Source organism: Euleptes europaea, chromosome 16 (genome assembly GCF_029931775.1).
Source record: "Euleptes europaea isolate rEulEur1 chromosome 16, rEulEur1.hap1, whole genome shotgun sequence".
NCBI classification, from domain to species: Eukaryota; Metazoa; Chordata; class Lepidosauria; order Squamata; family Sphaerodactylidae; genus Euleptes; species Euleptes europaea.
In genome coordinates, this window is record NC_079327.1 from 12,136,663 (window position 1) to 12,161,013 (window position 24,351).

General features: G+C 44.1%; 1 protein-coding gene across 1 annotated transcript in view; it reads right to left on the reverse strand.

Annotated features, from left to right (window-relative positions):
• Positions 1 to 24,064, reverse strand: part of HS6ST3 (heparan sulfate 6-O-sulfotransferase 3) — a 160,130-nt gene extending 136,066 nt beyond the window's left edge. Inside the window, exon 1 of the mRNA XM_056861919.1 lies at positions 23,553 to 24,064. Within this exon, the coding sequence (XP_056717897.1) occupies positions 23,553 to 24,064 (512 nt within the window). The remainder of the gene's footprint in view (positions 1 to 23,552) is intronic.
• Positions 24,065 to 24,351: the final 287 nt, after the last annotated feature.

The following is a 24,351-nucleotide window of genomic DNA, read 5'->3' on the forward strand; positions in this document are numbered from 1 at the left end:
ATATTGTGTCAACTATGTGAGCTGTCAAGTTGCTTCCGACTCATGGCGACCCTATGCATTAATGACCTCCAAAATGTCCTATTGTTAATGGCCTTGCGTCAACTAGACACTAGTATATCGAAGGGTCTTTCCTGTGGCAATTTGCTTCTGATCTTTGTGGAGAATCACTGCAAGACTAACTTAGGCACAAAAAAAGATTCTTTAAATTTGAGTCTAAACCTGTCGAGCACTGGACAGCTTTATCTTATCTCTCTTACCTACAGGGACTTTTTTCCTTCCTCCTCTGTTTTCCATAATGCAATCTCAAGGACAGAATAAGTTCTAGTCGTTTTGTATGTGGATAGTTTATTGTACAGCCTGCAATTTGACTTTTAATATAATGTTTTATTACATTATTTAATGTTTTATTTACTTATATAATTTTAACTAAATAACCATTATTTATGTAAACCCAACAAGAGATGGATTGACTCAATAAAGGAAGCCATAGCCTTCAATTTGCAAGATCTGAGCAAGGCTGTCAAAGATAGGACATTTTGGAGGACTTTCATTCATAGTGTCGCCATGAGTCGGAAGCGACTTGACGGCACTTAACACACACACACATGTAAACTCAATAATGCAACTGCGTATGATATATTACAGATTCCCCTGAAGAAGCCTCTTGGTGAAATGCATATGGAATTTTTGGAATTTTCACTGAGTAATAAAATACATGTTTACTTTGGCCTTATTTTTATCTCTTAGTGACTGGTGCGGCCCTTTTATTTCTCCTTGTATTATCTGATGACAGCATTCTGGGACATGGCATGAACTACAAGGACTCAGTATCCTTCTGCCATCTCCCCACTTACAGTAATGAGTTGACTGTGTCCCTGAACATTGTAATTTCATTGTAGAGAACAAAATACAAATATTAACACAAGAAGTTGCCATAGTCAGGACAGTATAAAGGATACAGTGTACCCTGTAGTACCTTCATAGTAGGATCTATGTTTGAATATTATTGATTCCTGACAGGATGAAACAATTAGACTGCTATTTTCTTGCACCACTTATGATTACCAGGAGCAACACAATAATACTGATCGAGTATCACAGCAGTAGAAGTCAGGGTTTCTATGCCTAGAAGTTGCAGGTAAGAAATCATAAATTTGTTATGTTATTTAATAAAATACTAGAAAAACTACCTCCAATTATTTTCTTATAGTCTATTCTTCTTTTTCTGTAAAACCACTTAAGCTATGTATTTATTGCTTACAAATCCAGCTGTTGGCAAGAGATATATCCTTGTTCTTACCAACAGTAACAAAGAGAAATGAGAAAGCAAGACTTCTTTATGGTTACAAAGATTGACTATATGGCTGTGTTCAAGAATATCCATATTATGAGAAAGTAATTCCAAAAGTGGAGCTCACAAACATTTTGGTGCAGAGAGGCAAAACAAACACTGTTGAGCTTCTTTAAAGGGTTTCTGAACCCTCCCTCCCCCAAAGCCACTAAATGCAAAAAGAACTTCATGCATTTAACATAGACATACAGCCCATTCCTGAGGTTGGGGGCAGAACGGGCACAGGAGGCTGCGTGACCCCTACTACTGGTGTCTATGCCACTTGCGCCGTGCAAACTGGCACAGACGGTGGTGTAGGGGCCCTTATGCCGGTCCTTCTGGACTGCAGCGGCAGCAGGGACCTTGGACACAAGCACTGCCTCCCAGCGCAAGTCCATGGAGGTGTTTCTGGGGCGTTCTGGGGGACAGAGCTGCCGTTAGGCAGCCTCCTAACCCCTTTTAGCCCGGGAACGATCCCTAAAGTTACTATTCTCTATGGGGCTTTCCCCCCCCCCATTTTAGGGTATTTACAAATAAAAAAACCCTTTTTTTCTGCTGCGCCAGCCGCGAAACCTCAATGGAGGCATACAGGTAGTGCCACAGCCACACTGTCCCCGGCTGCTGCACATCTCAGGACTGGGCTGTAAAGCCTACAAAAGGTTATCCTTAAAAAATATACTATTTTAAGTACATCTAATCTGGCAACATATGGTGGTAGTTTTTAAGGCACCGAGAAAGCTCACAGCCTCCACAGGGAAGAGTAAAGAAGCCTACTTTTTAAAGAGGAACTTCAGAGAAACAGTAGCTTACAGCGATTAGAATCTGAATGGCTCAGGAGTACGAAACTGATGTACTGACCACACACACTTCCATCTAACTTCAGGGAAAGAATTGTCTTTTTCCCTGTGCTAAAGTTTAGTACTAAACACTGATAATCTTTAAAAACTATTATGAGTTAAAATTCAACATTTCAGCAATGGAAGGGTTGTTGTTTTTTAGTATTGGGTACTGAACGCGTCGCACAAATCTTGACGTACCACAACCCAAATATGCCTGAAAGAATCTTCCTCTGCTCTAGAGAGATATAATAATTGAGTCTGCATTTTTCAAAGATGCACCAGAGTGTAAAACTACTCCACTGCTCTACCTGATCCCCTGAGGGTAATGATGACTCTAGCAAGAATTACATCAGTTGAGAAAGCTTCAGGCAATGGGCTAAAGAGAAAATGTTCACGAAGGTGGCTCATCCAAAAGCAAAGAACTGAGAACAGCAGGGATTTCACAGCCTATCTCGTTTAAAGTTAAACTTCTAGCAAAACGATGCAGTTAAGATACTTGAATTCATCCCCACTGCTAGCGCGTTAGAACATACCTCAGGACTTTGCAAATTGCAGATAAATTCTTGATGGGGCGGTCACAATACCAGATTATAGGCACACGTGTGAGGGATTTTTAAATGAATGAGATACTGATGGACTTCAAATGCAGGTGGAGAAGAAGCATTTTCTGGGTGGCCTTCACCTTTTACAAGGGATAATATTTCAAGAAGATAGACCCTGGGGAGGTGGATCCTGCAGCACTGCTGCCATCCACTGGCCTGTTAATGGACTAAACTAATCACGAGGGAAAGCATGCTGTCTGTCTCCTCACTGCCTTGCTTGATGTCTCTTCCAGGTGCAAATATAACAGGTATTTTTACTTTGCATAATTTTGACTGTTTATGTACACTGATAACACAATTTGAATTTTTCACAGAATACTGCTATGTTTTACACAAATACCACACAGAAAACCCCATTAGGTTTTCTTATTGTTTTCAAAACTGTGATTGTGTGTTTTAAAAATGTTGTGGGGAAGCACCAACACATAATGAGTAGCTGTTTGTGTTGTAATATTATCTAAGATATTAAATTGTCTGGGTCTTCCTATCATATGAGACAGATCAACAGTGCAATCCTAAAGAGAATTACTCCAGGCTAAGCCCATGAGCTTAGACTGGAGTAACTCTCTTTAGGATTGCACTGCAAATCACAAGATTCTAAATTATATTTACTGGAAGTTAAGGTGAGACGCATGAATAAGCATGTTACTTTCTGACTTTTATGGACTTGTGGGAGTCTGCCTGTGAGATTATGGAGGTATGAAGTGGTCAACCTTAACTAAAATCAATTTTAATCATACCATAGATGACTCATCAGAAAATTTCTTGACAGTCTTTTGTTTCATAGCCATAATCAAATAAGAGAGTTCAGCACTTTCAACAGGAGATGCACATTCTACGCACACCAAAGTCCAAAGACTGAAATGCAGATGCTTCCGCAGTGGGGACCACATAACAAGGACTGCATGTACTTAAAGTTAAATTGTGCCAAGAAAATATGAATTATGAAATTGTAAATATTACCCAAAACAGAAATCGTTAACATTTCCTCAGTTTGCATAATTTTGCCCTTTTTGGTATTTTAGCTTAATTTATTAGGGCTGTACTAGTCACTGAAAGATCAACAACTGAAATCTTATTGAACCATTTTACCCACTTCCGAGATTTCAACAAGCATTTCCAATACATTTTGAAGGATATCTTTCTCACAATGATTAGAAACCTTCTTCTTAAATGGAAACTGGGATTTCAGGCGGTTGAATGATGCGCGCCCACCACAGCATTCTTTTCCATTGCTCCTACAGAACAATAGCACATAACTCTGCCCAAGCGTTATCCAGATTAGCCCCTGTGCCAAGCCTGCCATGCAAGAGCAACCCCTACATGTATACAGGCAGGGCTGATTCTAGGATTTGGAGAGCCTTGGGCAGAGAATGCCCAGGATCCCCCTCCTTTGCTCTGCCCACCACCAGACCCCCTTGCTTGCACTTCCCTTCCTGCCCGTCTTCCCACCCTCATGACCCCCAGCCTGAGTCCCCCACCTGTGCTCACAGCTGCCCGCACTGCAAAATACCCTCTCCGTGACAGCATACACAACTGCAAGTGCCACTACAGTGCACAATCTGTACAGCTAACCAGTTGGCACTGGCGGAGTGTTTTCAAGTAGAGGGGGGGAAGAGCACATGGATGGGTGGACACGGGGAGAATGTGAGGGTGGTCTGTGGCCATGGATCCTACCAGAAGCCTTGGGCTCCAGCAGCTGACGTACAGCCAAAAAACAAGTCCAGAGGCTAAAAGCAATATTCAAGTATCCTGTATACATGATTCCCAGTTTGGTAAAATAAATCTCAGGTAAAAGTAGAGATGGAAAAGACATGTGATGACAGAAGATGGTTCTGGAGAGAAATCATAATCAAAGACTTAGGAAACCATTCTTCTTGTACACCTGGGTCCTAATGGAGAAAATCTGCTATTGCCTGATTTGGTGCAGAACTAGGACCAGAGTTGTGATAGGACAGTGTAACCCTCTTCTAGCATAAAGAGGCTTGAACATTCATAAGAAACATACCTATGATAAGTGAGAAGTTACTGGAAGTTAAAGTGAGATGCATGAATAAGAATTTGACATGGATCAGCTGACAGGAGCCAAAACATTGGCAAATGGTCCTTCTCAGGTTGGTTGACTTACTTCTTTATTTTATTAGATTTATATCCCACCGTTTCCCAGCCAAGGCCAGGCTCAGGGTGGCTCATAACAGCAACAACACATTAAATATAAGATATAAATTAATTATCATTTTATCATCCTGAAACTGCATTTGCATAAGTTTCAATAACTCTGATTATTTATCCTGCAAGCCTGGGTCATGGTTTATGGCCAGAAAGGTGTGAAGAACTCTGAAAAAGGAACCTTGATCGCAGTGCGGTCTTGGTATATCTGGGAAGTCAAGCTACTGCCTGCTGAGAGACCTTCTTTTAATGTGCAGATAAAGAGAAATTCATTTAAAGCCACAGTTCTTGAAGCGTATGAGATCTTAAGGCCATGGTAATTTTTTTGGGGGGAGGGGTGCCTATCGCACCCCCTCTGGACTCTTGTGGGACACATTTTTCTGGCCTCAATGGGAGCTAGCAATCTATACAATACCAGCTGTATTAGACAGACCTGTTTTCTGATCCTTTCATACCAAAAGCAAAAATTGCTTTTAGACTTCATTCCTACTAGTGAGAACATTTTCCCCTCTTCAAAACCGTGGGACTTGAACTATGCATATATACGTTCCAGAGATGCTTACGCCCATTTCCAGTTGTTTTTCCCCCAGAGTTAATGCTTCAAGTCAGCTACAGTCCAAATCAGCACTAACCCATGGCTGTCTCATGTAGGCAAGACTTCAGCTTCCACGTACTGCATTATAAAATACTTTTAAGAAACGGTTTCTCCTTTCAGAATCATAAGATCATTGTAGAAATAGTCTTTGGTTAACTTTAACATTTTCCCCACTGTGGAAAACATCACATATCTAAACTAGCATATTAAATTTTCCTTATAGATTTGTTGGGGGATGCCAGCTCCAGAGCAACTCTGACTAATGGCTGCTCCGGGGGTTGGGGTGGGGGGAGTCACTGGCACCAGGTCCTGCAGGTGGAGTGGGTCCTTTAAGGACTTGGTGGACTCTTACCTGAAGACAGTAGGGGGAAACCGGGCAGTGGTTGAGGACCAGCCTGACCTTCTAGGCACAATCTCGTCACCAGGCTGGAACAGATCTTTAAACCGCTACCCAATGCCCAGGTGGGTAGCAATGGGAGAGGCCTGGGCTTCAGTGAGGGCACGGAAAAACTACCTTGTAAAACCTCACTCAAAGCCCAATAGGGTAGCAAGCCAAGAAAGAGTCAGGACGGGGGGGGGGGGAGGAGATGGACCGTTTGGTGACAGAATAGTCCTTGGGAGGCCACGTCCGACCAACTACAGCCCAGGCATGGCTAGGTGCCAAAAGCATGCAGGGAAGATGAAGGCAACGAGCAGCAGCCTCTTATGGGGTCAGATCCTATCATGAGAGGGCAGAGGTGGTGCCAAGGCTGATGCAGGCTAAACAGAAATTGGAAGCCAGTGGGACTCAGAGGCTCTCAGCACAATTCTGGCCAGGGAGCCATTAAAAGGCCTTAAATGTCTACTACAAACCTGTCTTAAGGGTACTCCTCAATGAACCTGTATCCGTTAAAATGGATATAAAATGTGTTAGCAGCTCTGCACAAGAAACCATATTCTGGAGTTCAGAATAAGAAAAACAGAGTTGCACTTACCTGTAACTGTTGTTCATCGAGTGGTCTTCTGTGCAGGCACGCATGGGGACTGCGCTTGCGCAGGCCAGCCGCAGAGAACTGACTAGAAAGCTTTTAGGAGCTTCAGAACGCCTGGAGAGCTCCCCCTCCCCTCCGTCCCAGGCCGAGAGCAACGGTCCGCCCAACGGTCAGTTGACGGAGGGAGGAGGGGCGCTCCCCCCTCAGTTCTCCCTTCGCCGCCGTGGAAGACCACCATAGCCACCAAGCAGTAGCCCACAGCGGGGAAAGGAGGGAGGGATGCGTGCCTGCACAGAAGACCACTCGATGAACAACAGTTACAGGTAAGTGCAACTCTGTTTTTCATCTTCGTGGCTTCTGTGCAGTCCCGCATGGGAGAATAGCAAGCTCACCTACCATGGAGGCGGGTGTGGGCTTGTCACCTAATTAAAAGACAACTCTCACAAACAGCTGTTTCCTCCCTGGAGACCACATCTACAGGGCAATGCCAGAGGTATGTGGATCGAAGGACCAGGTTGCCACTTTAGAGAAGCCTCAGAAATCTGTCATGGCAAGGAAAACAGCAAAAGAGACATGAGCCCTGTTGCAAAAGGCCTCCATATGGAGTGGACAGCATAGTTCAGCATTGCTATAAACACCATCGGGAAACCGTTTCCAAAGAAGCTGCTGGTTCAGCCTTCCATGCACTAGACCAATAGGTTGTTTAGGTGCTGCATGGAACCTGAAGGACATGGTCTTCAGGCACTTGATTGCATGAAGAGACTGCTCAGTTAGCGACTGAGGTTTTAGAAGAAAACAGGTTCGGCAACGGGACCTTACCCAAGGTCGAACTTCAATCTAGGTAATACTACCTTAACCTGATGAAAAGTGATCACAGACCAATAATTTAAACAGGTTAAATGACAGCAACCAAAAACAGCACCTTAGTGGATAAAAGAAAAACAGGTGCCATTATACAAAAGGTTTAAAGCATAATGCAAAGAATAATAAGGGCATTAGCATAGGGAAAAAAATTAGACTAGCCAAGGCCCTCAAACCATTAGCAAACTGGTGTTGCAAATACTGAATAAGAATTAATCAGGAAACATAGGGCTGAGATGACCACCAGATGTGCTTGACGGGAATAACAGCCAGGCTAGTATCATTTAATGAGTAATGACACACCCCATATAAAGGTGAAGTAAGAGGTTGCAAACCGTCTGACCCTGATCATTCAAAAAAATGAGCCCACTTGGCAGCATAAGATGACTATCTGTGTGGTATGCATAATACTGTTAACAACCTTGTGACTCTAGGTAGGTCCCGTTAGATGGTTGAGATGATCACGCCACCCACTGTAGTGAAGCGACATTGTGGCAGAGAAGGAAGGGGCTATACCCTGATCAGCTAGTCTTCTTGAGAAAGTACTCGAAATCCCCATCAAAAGTAATCTACAGATTGGGAACACAAAACATTGTGGTCAATAGGGACCTATGAGCATCACTGGTGTCCTGGGTCTGTGAAGCCAGGGAACAAAAATGCAGCATTAAAATAAACGTGACCAGTGAAACTGGAGAATCTCTCCGACGGCCTCATGGCATCCAGTGTTCTGTAGGAAGCAGGGACATATTGCATCTGCACTTGAGATAATAGGACTCTACCTGGGAAAAAACCATTCCCTTAAAAAGGGAAAGCAGGGAACATAGAGTGAGGGATTACTTGTGGGTTGATGAAACCTGTCAGCTTGGGAAATCTGAGAGAGTAGGCTTCTCTCACCACCTGGACGTCCAGGAAGGAAACGTTGTGCTGTTAGGTCCTTTGCCACAACCGGAAAAACCTGGGACAGCAGGACAGGGAACTCTCCCTCATGCTATAGATATTTACATTGCCATGCTATATACACTCATAGCAGTGGCTGAAAAAAGGTACAAAATGGTACTGGATTGTCCTGACTTCCAGAAGAATAATGTGATTTCATGAAGGAAAACATTCAGGTAAACACCCTTGCACAAGTGCTTGTGAGAACCTTAGTACTGGAGAGAACACAGCACAGTTCTGGATATAGGAAGACTATGTCTTCAGGTGGTATTAGCATAGTTGCCCTGTCAGACAGGATCTGCACCACTAGTCTGGGAAGGAGCAGGAACCAAAGCGATATGCAATAGAACCAACCGTAGTAGGGGACGATGACTGGAAACATATATATTTGTTTGTTTGCCTTTGGTAAGGTATGTTTTTTAATGTCCTCTTGAAAACCCTTGTTTTGTAAATTCAGGTACCAGAGGTCTAATGTTCTTAGACTGATGATCCACAATACACACAGGAGTATTCCCCAGTCTCAGAACCAAGTTGAACCCCATTAGTTGTTGGTCTTGTTTTTGTTTTTTAATTTTTATTTTATTTTATTTTGAAGCCTATAGGTAGATACCCTAGGATATAGACCAGTAACAATGGTGATCAAAATTATTCTTTTTAAGAACTGATCTACATTTGCACATAAATCGTGCAGCTAAAGGGACAGAAAAACCATGGGCCCTTGAGTTGTTAAGGGCTCGAAGAAAAAACATTCAAAGTAGCAAAAAGAATGCTATCCTTTGAGTAGGGAGCAATTGGGATTACACAAATTCAACTAGCAAATCCAACGACACATAGGGCTGACAAGGTTAGAGACAGGCAAACCTGCAGGACTGGTAAAATGAATTGTCCAATAGCCAATAATCCAATTACGGATCAACAGCACCACCTGCTGACAGGAGGAAAGCAAGTGCAACAAGCCTGTAACATACTGTAACATACAATTAAGATAATTGTCCTTAGATTCAGGACTACAACCAAAAAGGCTCCCAGGCAACTGAGGAAGGACATCTGAAAAGGGAAGTATCCTGAAATGTGGGCACCTGGGGATCCATATTAAGGAGTCTGAGGTCCAATCGGGGTCCCTTATCAGCATTTTCCTTTATCCAAGATAAAAATACATAGATTAAAATTTGCGTGTTCCTAAATAAAGGGGTTTATTTGCATTGCAATATAGAGATCTCAGCTGCAATGAACTCAATATGGAGGGAACCCAGTGCCTTGGATGGTTAAGAGCACCATTCAGCATTTAGCATAAATCTACCCAGGAGTTATGCATTTATTATCCTGTAGTCATGCCTGTTTGTCCCTGTATGAAAAGTCCTTGGGAAGTCAAACACCCTGTGAGTTGGGGACGTCTCCCCTTATGCTGGATAAACGCAATATGTACAAGACTTATCAGTGTACATAATTTGCTTAGGCTAATTACAGCCCTAACACTGAAAAGTGTCCTTAATGGGAGATTCAGTGCTCCTGCCCAGAGTCAAAGTGGGCAGCCCCAGCAACCCCCGGATAAAAATGGGAACCTGACCCATATTAAGATAGAAGTGTCCCAGCAACTAGCAACTGGGTGAGGGATACTGTAAGAGGAATCAAGCATCCTCTTTTAGCTTTATATAGATTTCCCACCTTCTAGGCAAAAGAAGCCAAATGTATACCATATTGGTTTCGCATAACACAACTCCTTGTCAGATCCGACTTCGAATCTGAGGGAGATTATAAAATCTTCCAAGCCTATGCCATCCAGATTAAGTATTCTAAATAGAGCTGAATGACCCCATGGGTGAGACAGGCAGGAACCCAGATGGGTTACACATGAGAGGAAGCGTATTATGAGCCCTCGCTCCTTGACGCCAAGGTGACCATGTAAATTGACTTCGAGGTCGGTGGGAAGACACTTGTCACAGAGGGGATGAGTGTCTATACACCCATGGGGATATATGTATTCCCACAGGAGCATCCCACGGAGAGGCTCAGGGAACATAAGGGGGGGGGGGACGGAACATGGCTGAGAAGCCTTCCCCACATGCTGGACAATGCTTCAGCCCAAGCTTGCTTACCCCACTAGCGACGGCGATGCCTGACGTCGAGGGAAGCGGGGGGGGGGGAGCTGCAACGCTGAGATTCCTCCCCTTCTCCGAACAGATGCCGCAGCAACAGACAACTGGCATGGAGGCAAACTCGAACCCGCTCATCTCGGCATCGAGGAGGAATCGGTGTATGACATTGACAAGAGCCAGGTGGCTGTTGTGTTGGTGCGTCAGAGGTGAGCCAACGTCGAGGCTTTTACACCCTGAGGAGTAGGTGTTCCCACCTCCTTGGAATTGCTCGACCTCGAGACCTCTCTCTGCACGTCATGCACCTTACCTTACCTTAGGGGACTGATCCCCTAGTGCTGTAGACTAGCAGGCTTTCCACGGAACCTGTTGACGTCAAGACATCATCCATGCATGTCATGGGGTCCAGAGCCCCTAGCACCACAGTAAAACGGCTTTCCACGCAGCCTGTCGACTTCAAGGTCTCATCCATGCACATCGTAAGGGACGGAACACCGAGCCCCTAGTGCAACCATACAGTGGCTTTTCTCAGCCTGTCGACTTCAAGGTCTCATCCATGCACATCGTAAGGGACGGAACACCGAGCCCCTAGTGCAACCATACAGTGGCTTTTCTCAGCCTGTCGACTTCAAGGTCTCATCCATGCACATCGTAAGGGACGGAACACCGAGCCCCTAGTGCAACCATACAGTGGCTTTTCTCAGCCTGTCGACTTCAAGGTCTCATCCATGCACATCGTAAGGGACGGAACACCGAGCCCCTAGTGCAACCATACAGTGGCTTTTCTCAGCCTGTCGACTTCAAGGTCTCATCCATGCACATCGTAAGGGACGGAACACCGAGCCCCTAGTGCAACCATACAGTGGCTTTTCTCAGCCTGTCGACTTCAAGGTCTCATCCATGCACATCGTAAGGGACGGAACACCGAGCCCCTAGTGCAACCATACAGTGGCTTTTCTCAGAGCCTGTCGACTTCGAGGTCTCATCTATGCACTTCATAGGGGACATAACCCCTAGTGCTGCAGCATATCCAGTCCTTATCACAGCCTTTGGGTTGAGACCTCTTTCCACACACGTCGTGGAGATAACCTAAGCATTAGTAAAGCCGGATTTCCTCACAGACATTCAAACTGGAGAAACACAGCCTGAATGACTTGTAAAAATGAAAAAGAGACAAGATTAAAACAAGTATCTGAAACAAAACCGACCATTAATTAGTGGCATACTTATTCTGCATTTGGCAGAATTGTCAAAGTGATATTGGCAAAACAGACATCAAATGCTGAAAGAAAAGAATTTCTGAGGTAGAAAAAATGACACAAGTCTCTCAAATAGAACAAGCATTATTAATTTGTACCATACTATTGTACATTTGGCAAATTTGTTAAATAAAACCACATTGACAAAAGAAAAGAAATCAAATCCTGAAGAGGACCTTTCTAAGTGAAAGAAAAGACATAAGTCTCTTATACAGAACATAATCATCGTTATTTTGTGCTATAATCCTTTCATATTTGGCACATTTGGTACATCAAACCATATTGGCAAAAAGGAAATCAAATCCTGAAGAGAATTTTTTTTTTTTTTGAAAAGAAAAAGCACAAATCTCTCAAACGTAACAACAGTCATTATTTTGTGCCATACTATTTCTACATTTGGCACAGTTGTTAAATAAGATTATATTGGCAAAAAAGAAATAAAATCCTGAAGAGAAATTTTCTCTGAGGTAACAGAAAAGACGCTCTGAAACAAAGCTAGTGCTCTCTCCACGGCGGCGAAGAGAGAACTGAGGGGGGAGCGCCCCTCCTCCCTCCGTCAACTGACCGTTGGGCGGACCGTTGCTCTTGGCCTGGGACGGAGGGGAGGGGGAGCGCTCCAGGCGTTCTGAAGCTCCTAAAAGCTTTCTAGTCAGTTCTCCGCGGCTGGCCTGCGCAAGCGCAGTCCCCATGCGGGACTGCACAGAAGCCACGAAGATGAACTGATGCTGTATGTGAGGTCCAGCCTCCTGAGTCATAACCAGGTGCTCTAGGTATAGAATACTCAACCAGTGGGTCAGTCTGGCAACTTCACAAATTCTTACTTTCTCTTTACTTCTTCCCTAGTGGTGAATAATATTATTATTTTATATATTGAGGTCAGAGTATGTAATATTTAGATTCTTTTTGAAGTTTCTCTCTACCCGTATGTTGGAAAAAACATGAAGCAGAGCTTCCCAAATGAAGCAAAGGCTTTCCTATGAAAATAAATATAGGCAGAAAAAGAATAAGAATGTACCTAAAAGGGGGGGGGGCAAGAAAAACAATGAATGAACTCTTTCATAAAGCATTTAATTGTAGAGTATTTTGAGCCATAGTAAAAAACTCTTACTAGCATTATGAAAAGCTGCTTATAAACGTTCTGTTCACTAAAGGGTTAAATTATTTAATTTTCCAAATTAACATGCTGCCCATTTAGTGCTAAGCCCTCTAAGCAGCAAGGGAGGATGAACTGCAGGGGAAGAAAGTTGAATGTTAAAGTTCTGCTGGAATGAAAGAAGATTGTATATCATTAGCAATGGTCAATGTTGGAACAATGCAGGAGAATGAGCTGATTTCTAAATGTCCACTAAACTCATGGCGGTTTAAAAATGCAGTTTGCAAAAATCATACAACTATCAGTAAGAGGGTAAAGGCCTTCTCTACTTTGTGCATGTTAGTGTTTACAAGTGGCATGACTACACACAACTACTCAACAGCTACAACACTCAAAGCTGCCACTATTTGTAAATTTAGAATTTTTGCTGAATAGGATTTAGTGCAGCACAAGCAGCTAAGCACATTACTTTATACAATAGATACTTTTTGCATGAACATCTTTAGTCACCCCAAAACAATTTTTTCTTACTAAGCTGATTTAAAAGTACATATGCATGCAGTTCAAAGAAGTTTTGTGCGATGTTTGTTGTCAAGCCTTTTTTAAAATGTTTTCATAACTCATTGCAAAGCAAGAAATTGTGTACTTTTCAGAGCCTGAAAACAAAGACACCAAAAAGCATCACACTGATATGACAAACCAAACATCCTCAGGCAGGTTTGTAGACTAGAGACCTCATTTTATAACTCATTTGTTTAGCAAACGAAACACGAAATGCAGCTTTCTTTTCCCCTCTGGAAGCAATACAATGCTGCAAGGCTTGGCCACGCAATGGAGGAAAGTAATGGAGTGAGATAATCCTCACGTTATTTCTGAGGGCTGAAATCACCGGAGTTTGCCATGCATTTCAGAGAGTAAAAATGAAAACTATTAAATCTATGACGAGCAAATATCTAAGCTTTTAATGAGGTGTTACCATGCACTCTATTTCTTAGGAATTGTTTTTGGAAGACCGAACCCCCTCTAGTCTATCCATTGATAATATCAAATTAGCGCAACTAAGAAACCACTGGATGCAGCTGCTTTTGCGACAGGTAAGCAAACATTCTGAAACTCTAGGAATGTATGTATGCATATATATGCTGGGGAAGAAATAGTGACAGAGTATATACTGTCCAGGCATAATGTGAGCCAGGAGCCAATCAGGGAACTATGAAGCTGATATCTACAGGTAAAAAGGGCCATCTGACAGCCCTTTCCAGAATATTTTCATATGGTTAAACCCAGTGCATTCTATGACAGAAAGCCAGCGTGGTATAGTGGTTAAAGTGTCAGGCTAGGATCTGGAAAACCCAGGTTCAAATCCCCTCCCCACTCTGGCATGGAAACTTGCTGGGTGACCTAGGGTCAGTCATACACTCTCAGCCTTGATCCTGGCAAGTATTTGGATAGGAAACCTCCAAGGTATACCAGGGGCGTGAAGCAGAGGCAGGCAATAGCAAGCTACCTCTGAACGTCTCTTGCCTTGAAATCCCTCCAGGGTCACCATAAGTTAGCTGTGACTTGACAGAAACAACCAATATTAGTCAGTCTTTTGTAATAAAACAAGGAGTCTTGTGGCACTGTAAAGGCTAATTAAGTTACTGGGAGTTAAGGTCTTTATCTGACAGATTTCACTTCTTCGCTGAGGAACTGGGCTCCAGAGCACAGCAGTTTATGTATACGTTTATACAGTTTTAAAGGGGGGCACAAGACTTGTTTTCCAAATATTGTTACTTCCTTTAGTAGAAAAGAGCAAGAGTCCAGTAGCACCTTAAAGACTAACAAGTCTTTAAGGTGCTTCTGGACTCTTGCTCTTTTCTACTACTGCAGACAGACTAACACAGCTACCCACTGTTACTTCCTTTAGTTCAACATATACTAGAACATAGAAAACATCTGCTATATACAAAGTAACCCCTCAGCTTATACGGTTTGGCAATACCACTGTTGATGCTCTAGAACAGTGGTTCCCAAACTTTTCAGGCCACCGCCCCCTTGGTCCCACAAACTCAACCTCAGCACCCCTGACCCTATCCAACAACACAGTTGAAGGGGCCCACCTCTACCGCCCCCTGCCTCTTAGCTCCCCCCCCAGGTAATCCCCCCCCCCAGGGCATGGTACTGCCCACTTTGGGAACCACTGCTCTCGAACAAAGGACACAGGTTTGGCATTTCATTTTCACATAGGGAAACCTGCTGCTGAGGCTGAAGGCCAAACCAAAAATGATACCAAAAATGGTATAGGAACATGTCGTTAGGTATTGCTGAGCTGATAAAATGCCTATATTCGGTTTTTCAAAAGGCTCCCTCCCAACGTTTCCCAATATCAAAATCAGGAATCATGTTAAGGAGGCAACAGGGAGGGAGGGACAGAGAGAAACTGTGCTCTGGCCCCTCAGATGATCCACAGCACATCAGCCCTTTAAACAATCAGGTAGTAGAACTGGCCTCCAGACTAGAACTGGTAAAATCTGGGTTAAAATCTCCACTCAACCACAAAGCTTGCTCAGCATCCCTCGCCAGTCACTTTCTCTTAGCTTGACTAACGCAACAGCAATGTTGAAAAGTGAAGAAAGGGCAAACCAATGTTTTGTTACATATTCTTTATTATGCTGCATGAAAAGGGTTGGAGAGGAGATCCACAATTATATAGCGCATTATGTTTTTTAAGATTCAGGATAATTTAGTAGTCGTGGCTGGAAGAAACAGATCCTTGCTGATGCTGGTCCGTATGACTACTTGGATAGGACGCCTCCTTGGACCTCTATGGCTTTTATCCTCTGATGGTGTTCTCCTTGCGTTTCTCTCTGGCTACTGTGAAGGCTGTCCCCCTTACTGCAGCACGTGCTTCCTCTGCCACTTGCACCACACCAGAGGACAGCATCTCCAGCAGCCAAAGACAAAAGCAAGGGAAACACTGTCAGAGGATCCAGGCTTTTAAACACCATCTTAAGTTGCACTGTGAAAGAAAAAGGAGAGTACAGATGGAGTGACGAATTAACCCCCCCTTCCATTTTCTTCTAATTTATCAACCACTCAACTGCCTTCAACCACTCAACTGCCTTCTAGCCAATCAGCATGCTCAGGCAAGTTTCATGCAAGTAGAGGGCAGCAGAAACCAGAAGTGGTTACACAGACCACACCATTTCAGCTAAGCAAATAGAAGAGCTTTTTGTTAAGCACTGTACATGCATTCAAAAAGAGAGGGAGTATCACCTTTCTCCCTTCAGTGCTAGTAGAGGATCCTGGGACAAAGTCCACAGCAAGTTCTGTCTCTCACTACATACACACGGAGTTCTTTGTGTGAAAGAACAGTCAAAAGCACCACAGTCCACTCCTTCTCCTGCAATGGTCAACCAGGCCTAATCTTCACTTTGCCATTTTCATGCTTTCCCCCCTTCTAACCCCTATCTTTTCTGTTTAGCCCCATTTCACTGCCTCTGTTACTGTGTCCACTCGAAACAAGACTAGGTGTTCCCCCCACACCCCCATGTGCCATCAAAAAGGAGGAGAGGCCACCTAAATTCAGATACAAGTTACAGTGACATCGAATAATAATAAGCATCTTTTTGGGTATAACATTTGGAGGGGTTATTTTCCATTCAGGGCCATATTCCTTTCAAGTAAATATGGTATGCACATAGGACCACCAAGTTAGCTACTGAAAGAACTGATGTCTTATTTAGTTTGTAGCAAACGAAGGGTGATATCTGGCAAGAGTACACATTACAATTCTGTCTGTATCTGAGACCAAATATAATTATACAATAACTATTTATGCATTTTACATGGGCATTCATAATTACTTGCACGCAATGTGGCTCTTTTAAGAGAGCGCTGTTATTCACGTCTAAAACATTATGTGCCATTATACATTTCAAAAAGAAATCTTGCACTCATTGACATTTTCTATGCTACTATCACTACAACGCAACACATTAATACTACACAATGCTGAATTAAAGCAAACGCATGACATTCTGTGCATCTGCTGGTCCATTTTTAGAAACAAGAACTGGCATTTTGAAATGGCATCCATATCTTCCAGAGTTTTCTTTCCTAGCGGCTCTGTCGGACCTCGCTTTAGGCGTGAATTTCATGCATATTTTGCAGGCCTGCACACTGTGGGTTTCACCAAGGCAAATCAAACAGGTCTCGTGTTCATCTGAGTGGGTCATCTTCGTCCCACATTGTAGGCACTTTTTGAACAGGGCCGCAGAAGCCATAACTACTTCCGTTAAATTCTGTGGGGAAACAGAACAGTGGGCCGAAGCAAAAAGGACCCACAAATCCAGAATTCTGTGACCCAGGGAAAGCACAGAGGGGTTAGACCAGCGAGAGATGTCTCAACTCACTTACACTAAACAATCTGAGTCAAAAATACCACCGAAAAACTCGAATGCAAAGACAATGCTAGAAAGGTGTCCTGTTGCAGCGGTGGCAGAGAAGGAACTGAGGGGAAAGGGACATACCTTCCGGGAGCAAGTGATGGTTTCAGCAGGAAGCCTTCCCTTGGACTCCAGATGGGAAGGGAGTCCAAGGGAAGTTTAAGCTAGAAAGTACTCCAGTGCCAGGTCTGCACACAGGCGCAGTCCCCAATGTGGGCACTAAAGACCAAAGATGAACCAATATTTTCCAGCCGAAGCAGTAAAACCTTAATACTCATTAGTGTTGTTGACACAAATTAATTAGGAGGAGACCACAAGGGGAGTCCAGCAGGGGAGTCCAGCCGCTACATGATACAGTCGCTGCCCTCAACCATAGGCCTGGCGGAACATCTCCATCTTAGAAGCCCTGCAAAACTAAGTCCCAAAGGGCATGGGTCTCATTGGGCAGCGAGATCCACCAGGTAGGAGCTACGGCCAAAAGGGTCCTGAGCGAGAACAGCCAGATAGTCTTCGGGCTAGGGACCACCAGGAGATTGTTTCTAGCCCAGTGTAAAGCTCTCTGGGGGATATATTGGGAGAGATGGTCCCATAAATGCAAGGGTCCCAGACTGTTATCACACATCAAGAGGGATTCTCTGGAAACGTTCAAACTGGCAGATTTTCTTGCAGTGTTTTGCTTAGTCTGTCAAAAAAACCAGATACTGGTGTCTTTCCATCTTCCTGTCCCTTTATCTCCTGTTGGAACTCAGTAGTAGAACATCAGTTTTGCATGTTGAAAGTCCTAGATTCAATGTCTGGCATCTCCAGCTGAAAGAATCACATGGCAGGTAATGTGAAATATTATACGCATAGGGATTTGTTAAATATTGTGCAAAAACAACTGAAAATCCAGGCAAAGCAAAAGACCGAAATCTCATGGATTTCAATAGACATAAACGGGCACTTGTCCTGCTGAAATCTTCAAAGTACAATTCTGAAATCCTTGATTTGGGCTGGGATTGTCCCATGATGTTCTGACAACAACAAAAGGAAAATTCTGACTGCATATATTATAATATGGCACTGCAGTGCTCAGCAGAGAGGTAACAGTCAATTGAATTCAATTCACTGAGAAACTTAAAAAAATAGATGACATTTTGTCAAAATACAGAATTTCAGTTAACAAGTGTGCACTTAATTATCTTTCAGTTGTACCTAATGACATGAGCGCCGAGGATTCACATTCCTTTCCATCCACACTGCAAAGAAACAGAACTGTGCACTGCCACCTTCTAGTCAACAGGGGGTGCAATGAACACCTTGGATCCTCATGCACACTAGAATGCAAATGCTCATCTTTGCAGGGTCTCCTTTGTGAATGTGGTTTCCAAGCCCAGAAAAATAATGCATGCACACTGCAGAAGCTTCTGCCACAGACATACCACACACACGAAACTGGTTCGTATGAAGACCAACCACTGGTCTTTCACATCCATCTGTTTTTTCTAATAAGTAAGCTTTCCCATTTTAACACATAATTTCTAAATAACATGCAATGTGTTCACTGGGAAGTCCTTTTAAATTCTTGTCTGAGATGAATTTGAACACCGTTCCTAGAAGGAAACACAAATTGGATCAGCAGCTTCTTGGATCAATCAGAAAAATCAAAATCTCAAGGTTATTCAGTAGAACATTATGTGGGCCATGTTCCAATTTGCAACCTGATTAAACAGGTTTACTCAGAAGTAAGGCTCACCAAATTCAGTGAGACTCACTTCTTGGTAGACCAAAATCCTTCAGGCCTGATTCAGGTTTAATTTGGGTTAATTCCATGGCTATTCAGTTGGATTGTTGTTCCCATGGGAAGGATCAAGGCCCTAAGTTCCAGCACTGTGTCCTAAGGGAAATGTTATTTTGGGGTAGTAGTTCAAAGAACCCTTCAATATACAGAGTAGAGGTTGCACCTATTAGTAGGCTCCCAAAAGAATTTCAGATTCTTTCAAAGAAAAAACATTGCTTCATTATCATTTCATATCCATTTACTATATTTACTTAAAGACACCCCTGAAAGTAAGACAGTCCCCCCCAAATGTTATATCCAAAAGGGCTGATTACTTGACATAACTAACGTAGATTTAAGATGACCCCTTTTTATTTTGATGGCATACCTGGGGGGAAAAAACTAGTCTTGCATTTGAGTAAATGTAGCTCACTGTTGGTTTATTTAGTATCTGTTTGCTAGTACCCCTTTCAAACGCATTGTACAATGAATTCTATTTCAGTATCTCATCTGAATGGATCCCTAAATGGGGAGTCTTATTACCTCTATCATTCAATCATTTTATGCACTTCAAACAGTTTTGAAACAGTTCAAAGGCATTTTTCCTACCTTTCTGAAATAGTTGAGTAGGTAAACTCAAAATATAAGTTTAGAGCACAAACTAGAATACCAAGTTATATTGTGCTATACCTTCATTTTTTCTGTATACACATACAAAAGAAAAAGCTAAGCGTAACTTAAAGCTAGTTTTAAAAGTGATAGCAGGCAAAATGAACTAAGAATGCATAAAACTGCTAATTTTGTATAATATTCTATTACTGCTAGTTACGGGGAAAATTCACCCCATGGGCCGGAGCTGTAGCTCAGAGGTACAGCATCTTGTTGCATATGCAGAAGGTCCCAGATTCAATCCCCAGTTTTAAAAAAGCATCAGGCAATACGTAATATGGAAAACCTCTTCCTGAGATGCTGGAGAGCCACGGCCATTCAGAGTAGACAATACCCATCTTGACAGACAAATGGTCTTACTCACTAAACGGCAACTTCATGCACGCCAGAAGTTACATGTGACACTGATGCCTGGAAATCCTGCTCAGATTCAGACCAGGCAACTGAGTTCTCTAATACATTTGTGTGGTACTATTACAAACTGCCAACAGTACTGCACACGGATATGATGGCCTTACCCACAAGTACACTTAAACATGCCTGGAAGGTATATTGGTTAGCAACAAGCCTACAATCTTTGACAGCGGAAGACCACCCCCATGCCTACTTTCAACTGCCTGGTATTTGCTCAGAGCTTCCTCGCTTGTCTGTCAGCTCACTCTATACTTGAAGGCTCAAGCTAGCAGTGAAACTTGCTGCACAGGGCACAGAGAGGACCAAAACTGAAGTCTGAAAAAGAACCATCACGGCCACAGCATCCCTCTATACCTGCTCCCATACTCCTATTATAAAAGAGGCCAGAGCATTCTAGAGAAGTGGGAACACAAATATCATCCAGGAGTGCAAGCCTATGGCCTGGAATACTGAGCTTACAAATCTTCATACTTTGTACAAGGGCATTCATTGCAACTCACACATCAAGCACTATCCTTTCTGACTAGAAGATGTCATGAAACTGACAGATGCAACTGAACTGCATGAGCATTGCCAGGTATACTAGAGCACACCACATTTTTATTAATTTAAAACATTCACTTCAAAGATCCAGCACCCATAAAGAATCCACTTCATAAGAAATATGACAAAAATTGAAATCATTTTTATTCCTAGGCATGTCAACCATCATGTACAAATGAGACAGATCAACAGAATTCTTCACTAAAAATGCGATAAATTTCCGGAACAGCATATACAGAACGGAAAACCCAGAAGAACGAGTGAAGGAATCCCATTCCAAATTACCTTTAGACAAGCAAACTATTCACACAGCCTGCAATATTCACGGAGAGTCCACAAGGTTCAATTAGAGATACAATGCTTGTAACTGATGTTCTCAATATACATTCTTCGTATCCTCTCAGTTTTAAGACTTATAACAGCACACAAGTTGGAAGGATTTTTACAATAGGCTGTAGATAACGTTACAGCTCAACTAGAACAATACTAAAAGGGGATAAGAATCCTAGCATTCCAGAAAGCCAGTGCAACAACCTCCTGTCAGTATCAAGTTAAAGTTTTGTAGCTGAGGAAATTTATACAACAAACAAGCAGAAAGCACTGAAGATCATTCCTTTGCAGAAGCTTCTAATCCCATGCATCAGCCCCAACAAATGCAGCATTTCCGCCCATGTGCTGCATATTCATGGTGCTTATTTCGCACGCCTTAAAAATGCCAGATATGTTAGAGCCAACAGTTAACCCTGCTTTAGACCCAATGTCTTGAGACCATCATCATTATTTTGAATTGCACACTAGCTCTACTGTGGATCAAGAACTTTTTGACATATCAGGAAAGTCACTGTTTAAACATAAATCTGCAAGCACAAGGCTGGGGGTATCTATAATGAGTTCGGAACTCCCATCCAGACAGCAAACATATAAGCTAGGAGAGCTTTACTACATCCTTTCCTGCTTCGGTGCGTCCTGGACGGGCCAGCAAAAAATTGCTGCAGGCTACTGGCTTTATTCTGCACGCCTGTTAGAAATTGCTCCCGGGCACAGCTCTCGATAGGAGCTGCTCCCAGTTTAAGGGCACATAACAATGTAAGAAAGGCCATGCTGGATCAGACCAAGGCCCATCATGTCCAACGGTCTGTTCACACAGTGGCCAACCATGTGCCTCCAGGAAGCCCACAAACAAGATGACTGCAGCAGCATTGTCCTGCCAAAGCATCTAATGTAATATGCATACTTCTCTGATCCTGGAGAGAATAGGTATGCATCACGGCAAGAATTCATTTTGACTAGTGGCCATGGATAGCCCTCTCCTCCATGAACAAGTCCACTCCCCTCTTAAAGCCCTCCAAGTTGGCAGCCATCACCACATCCTGGGGCAGGGAGGACCACGATTTAATTACGCCTCTAGGAAGCCCACAAACAACATGACTGCAGCAGCAGCATCCTGCCTGTGTTCCACAGCACCTAAGATAACAGACCTGCTTCTCTGTTCCTGGAGAGAATACGTATGCATCAAGACTAGTTTCCGTTTTGACTATTAGCCCTAGATAGCCCTCTCCTCCATGAACATGCCCGCTCCCCTCTTAAAGCCCTCCAAGATGGGAGCCATCACCACCTCCTGGGGCAGGGAGTTCCACCATTTAACTATGCCTCTAGGAAGCCCACAAGCAAGACTGCAGCAGCATCCTGCCTGTGTTCCACAGCACCTAACATAATAGGCACGCTCCTCTGATCGTGGAGAGAATAGGGATGCACCATGACCAGAATCCATTTTGACTAGTGGCCAAGGATAGCCCTCTCCTCTGTGAACATATCCAGCAGATGAGTATCCATTTTGACTAGTAGGCATGGATAGCCCTTTCCTCCATGAACATAATTCCCAGTGGGTAGCCGTGTTAGTCTGCCTGCAGTAGTAGAAAAGGGCAAGAGTCCAGTAGCACCTTAAAGACTAACAAAAATATTTTCTGGTAGGGTATGAGCTTTTGTGAGCCACAGCTTATACCCTACCGGAAAATATTTTTGTTAGTCTTTAAGGTGCTACTGGACTCTTGCCCTTTTCTACTACTCCATGAACACGTCCACTCCCCTCTTCAAGCTTTCCAAGTTGGCAGCCATCACTACACCCTGGGGCAGGGAGTTCCACAGTTTAACCGTGGGTTCTGACCAATAAGCGGCCACCACCTGCTGATTAGTCAGAACGCCTCCCCCTCCCTAGACTGGGGGGGGGAGGGGAGAAAGGAACACTTCCTTTTTAAATATATATATATTTAATTTTCTTATTAAGTCACATTCAATTTCAATATTGTCATCTTCAGAGTTACATAAAATAAAACCATTTCAAACTAATCGGCATTGACTTTTCTGACTTCCCCTCCTCTATCAAATTAATATCTATCTAACCCCCTCTGTATTTGTTTTCCAGTTCATTATATCATTCCTATAAACTACACAGAATCATCCTAGTCGCTTTTAATTATTGAATACTTCATCCTTTCAGCACTGATCCGCTGAATTAGATTAAATCGTAGCCTTGAACATTCCCCACATTTAATTCGCTTTCGCAATGGATTATCCATGCCTCTCGCTCTCTCCCAGGAGAAAGGGACACTTCCTTATATATATATATATATATATATATAATTTTCTTATTAAGTCACATTCAATTTCAATATTGTCATCTTCAGAGTTACAGAAAATAAAACCATTTCAAACTAATCGGCATTGACTTTTCTGACTTCCCCTCCTCTATCAAATTAATATCTATCTAATCCCCTCTGTATTTGTTTTCCAGTTCGTTATATCATTCCTATAAACTACATAGAATCATCCTGTATACTTTTAATTATTGAATACTTCATCCTTTCAGCATTGATCCGCTGAATTAGATTAAATCGTAGCCTTTAACAGTTCCCATATTTAATTCGCTTTCGCAACGGGTTATCCGTGCCTCTCCCAGGAGAAAGGGGCCCCTCCGCCCCGGCCGCCTCACCTGCGGGTGCGGTTGGCGGGGCAGCCCCCGCGGCGCTCCATGGCGGCGGGCACGCAGCTGGTGAGCTCGGTCCAGTCGGCGTGCAGCCCGCAGCTCCAGCCGGTGGAGAAGCGCGAGAAGAGCCACGTGTCGCCCTGGTCGGCGCCGCCCCCCTCCCCGCCGGGCCGCCGGCAGGTGCACTTCTTCTGCCCGGCGCGGCAGCGGCAGGGCTGCTCGAGGCGGATGTTGCGCACCAGGTGGCGGCCGAAGGTGGTGCCGCCCGTCTTCTGGATGTGCAGGAAGACCATCACGTCGCGGCCCCGCATGTCGAAGCGGCCCCGGCGGCGGCGGCACGGCGTCCCCGGCGGCCGGGGCTCCTGCTGCGGCCTCCGCGCCGGCGGGTCCCCGGCGGGGCGGCAGGCGGAGGGGGGCGGCGGAGGGGGGCAGCCGGGGGCATACTGGTAGAGGACCAGGAGGAAGAGGAGCGCCAGCAGCGGCGGCAGCAGCAGCCACCGGCCCAGCCGCTCGTCCATGGCGGCGGCTCAGGGCCACCCGCCTCGGGCTCCTCGCCCGGACGGCGGCAGCTGCCCCTTCTCCATGGCAGCCGACGAGGCGGCGGCTCGTCCCCGCGAGGGGCTTCACGCGCGTCCCTGCGGCGCCAACGGACCAGGCCCGTGACCGTTATTTTTCAAAACCCCGGCCGTTAACCGCCGTCCCTCGCCGCTCCACCGGCTCCCGCCGCCGCGCCGTTCCCAACTGCCGCTCTTCCTCGACGTTCCCCCTCTTTCTGCAGGGAGGGGAGGAGCCCTGCCGCTGCCTG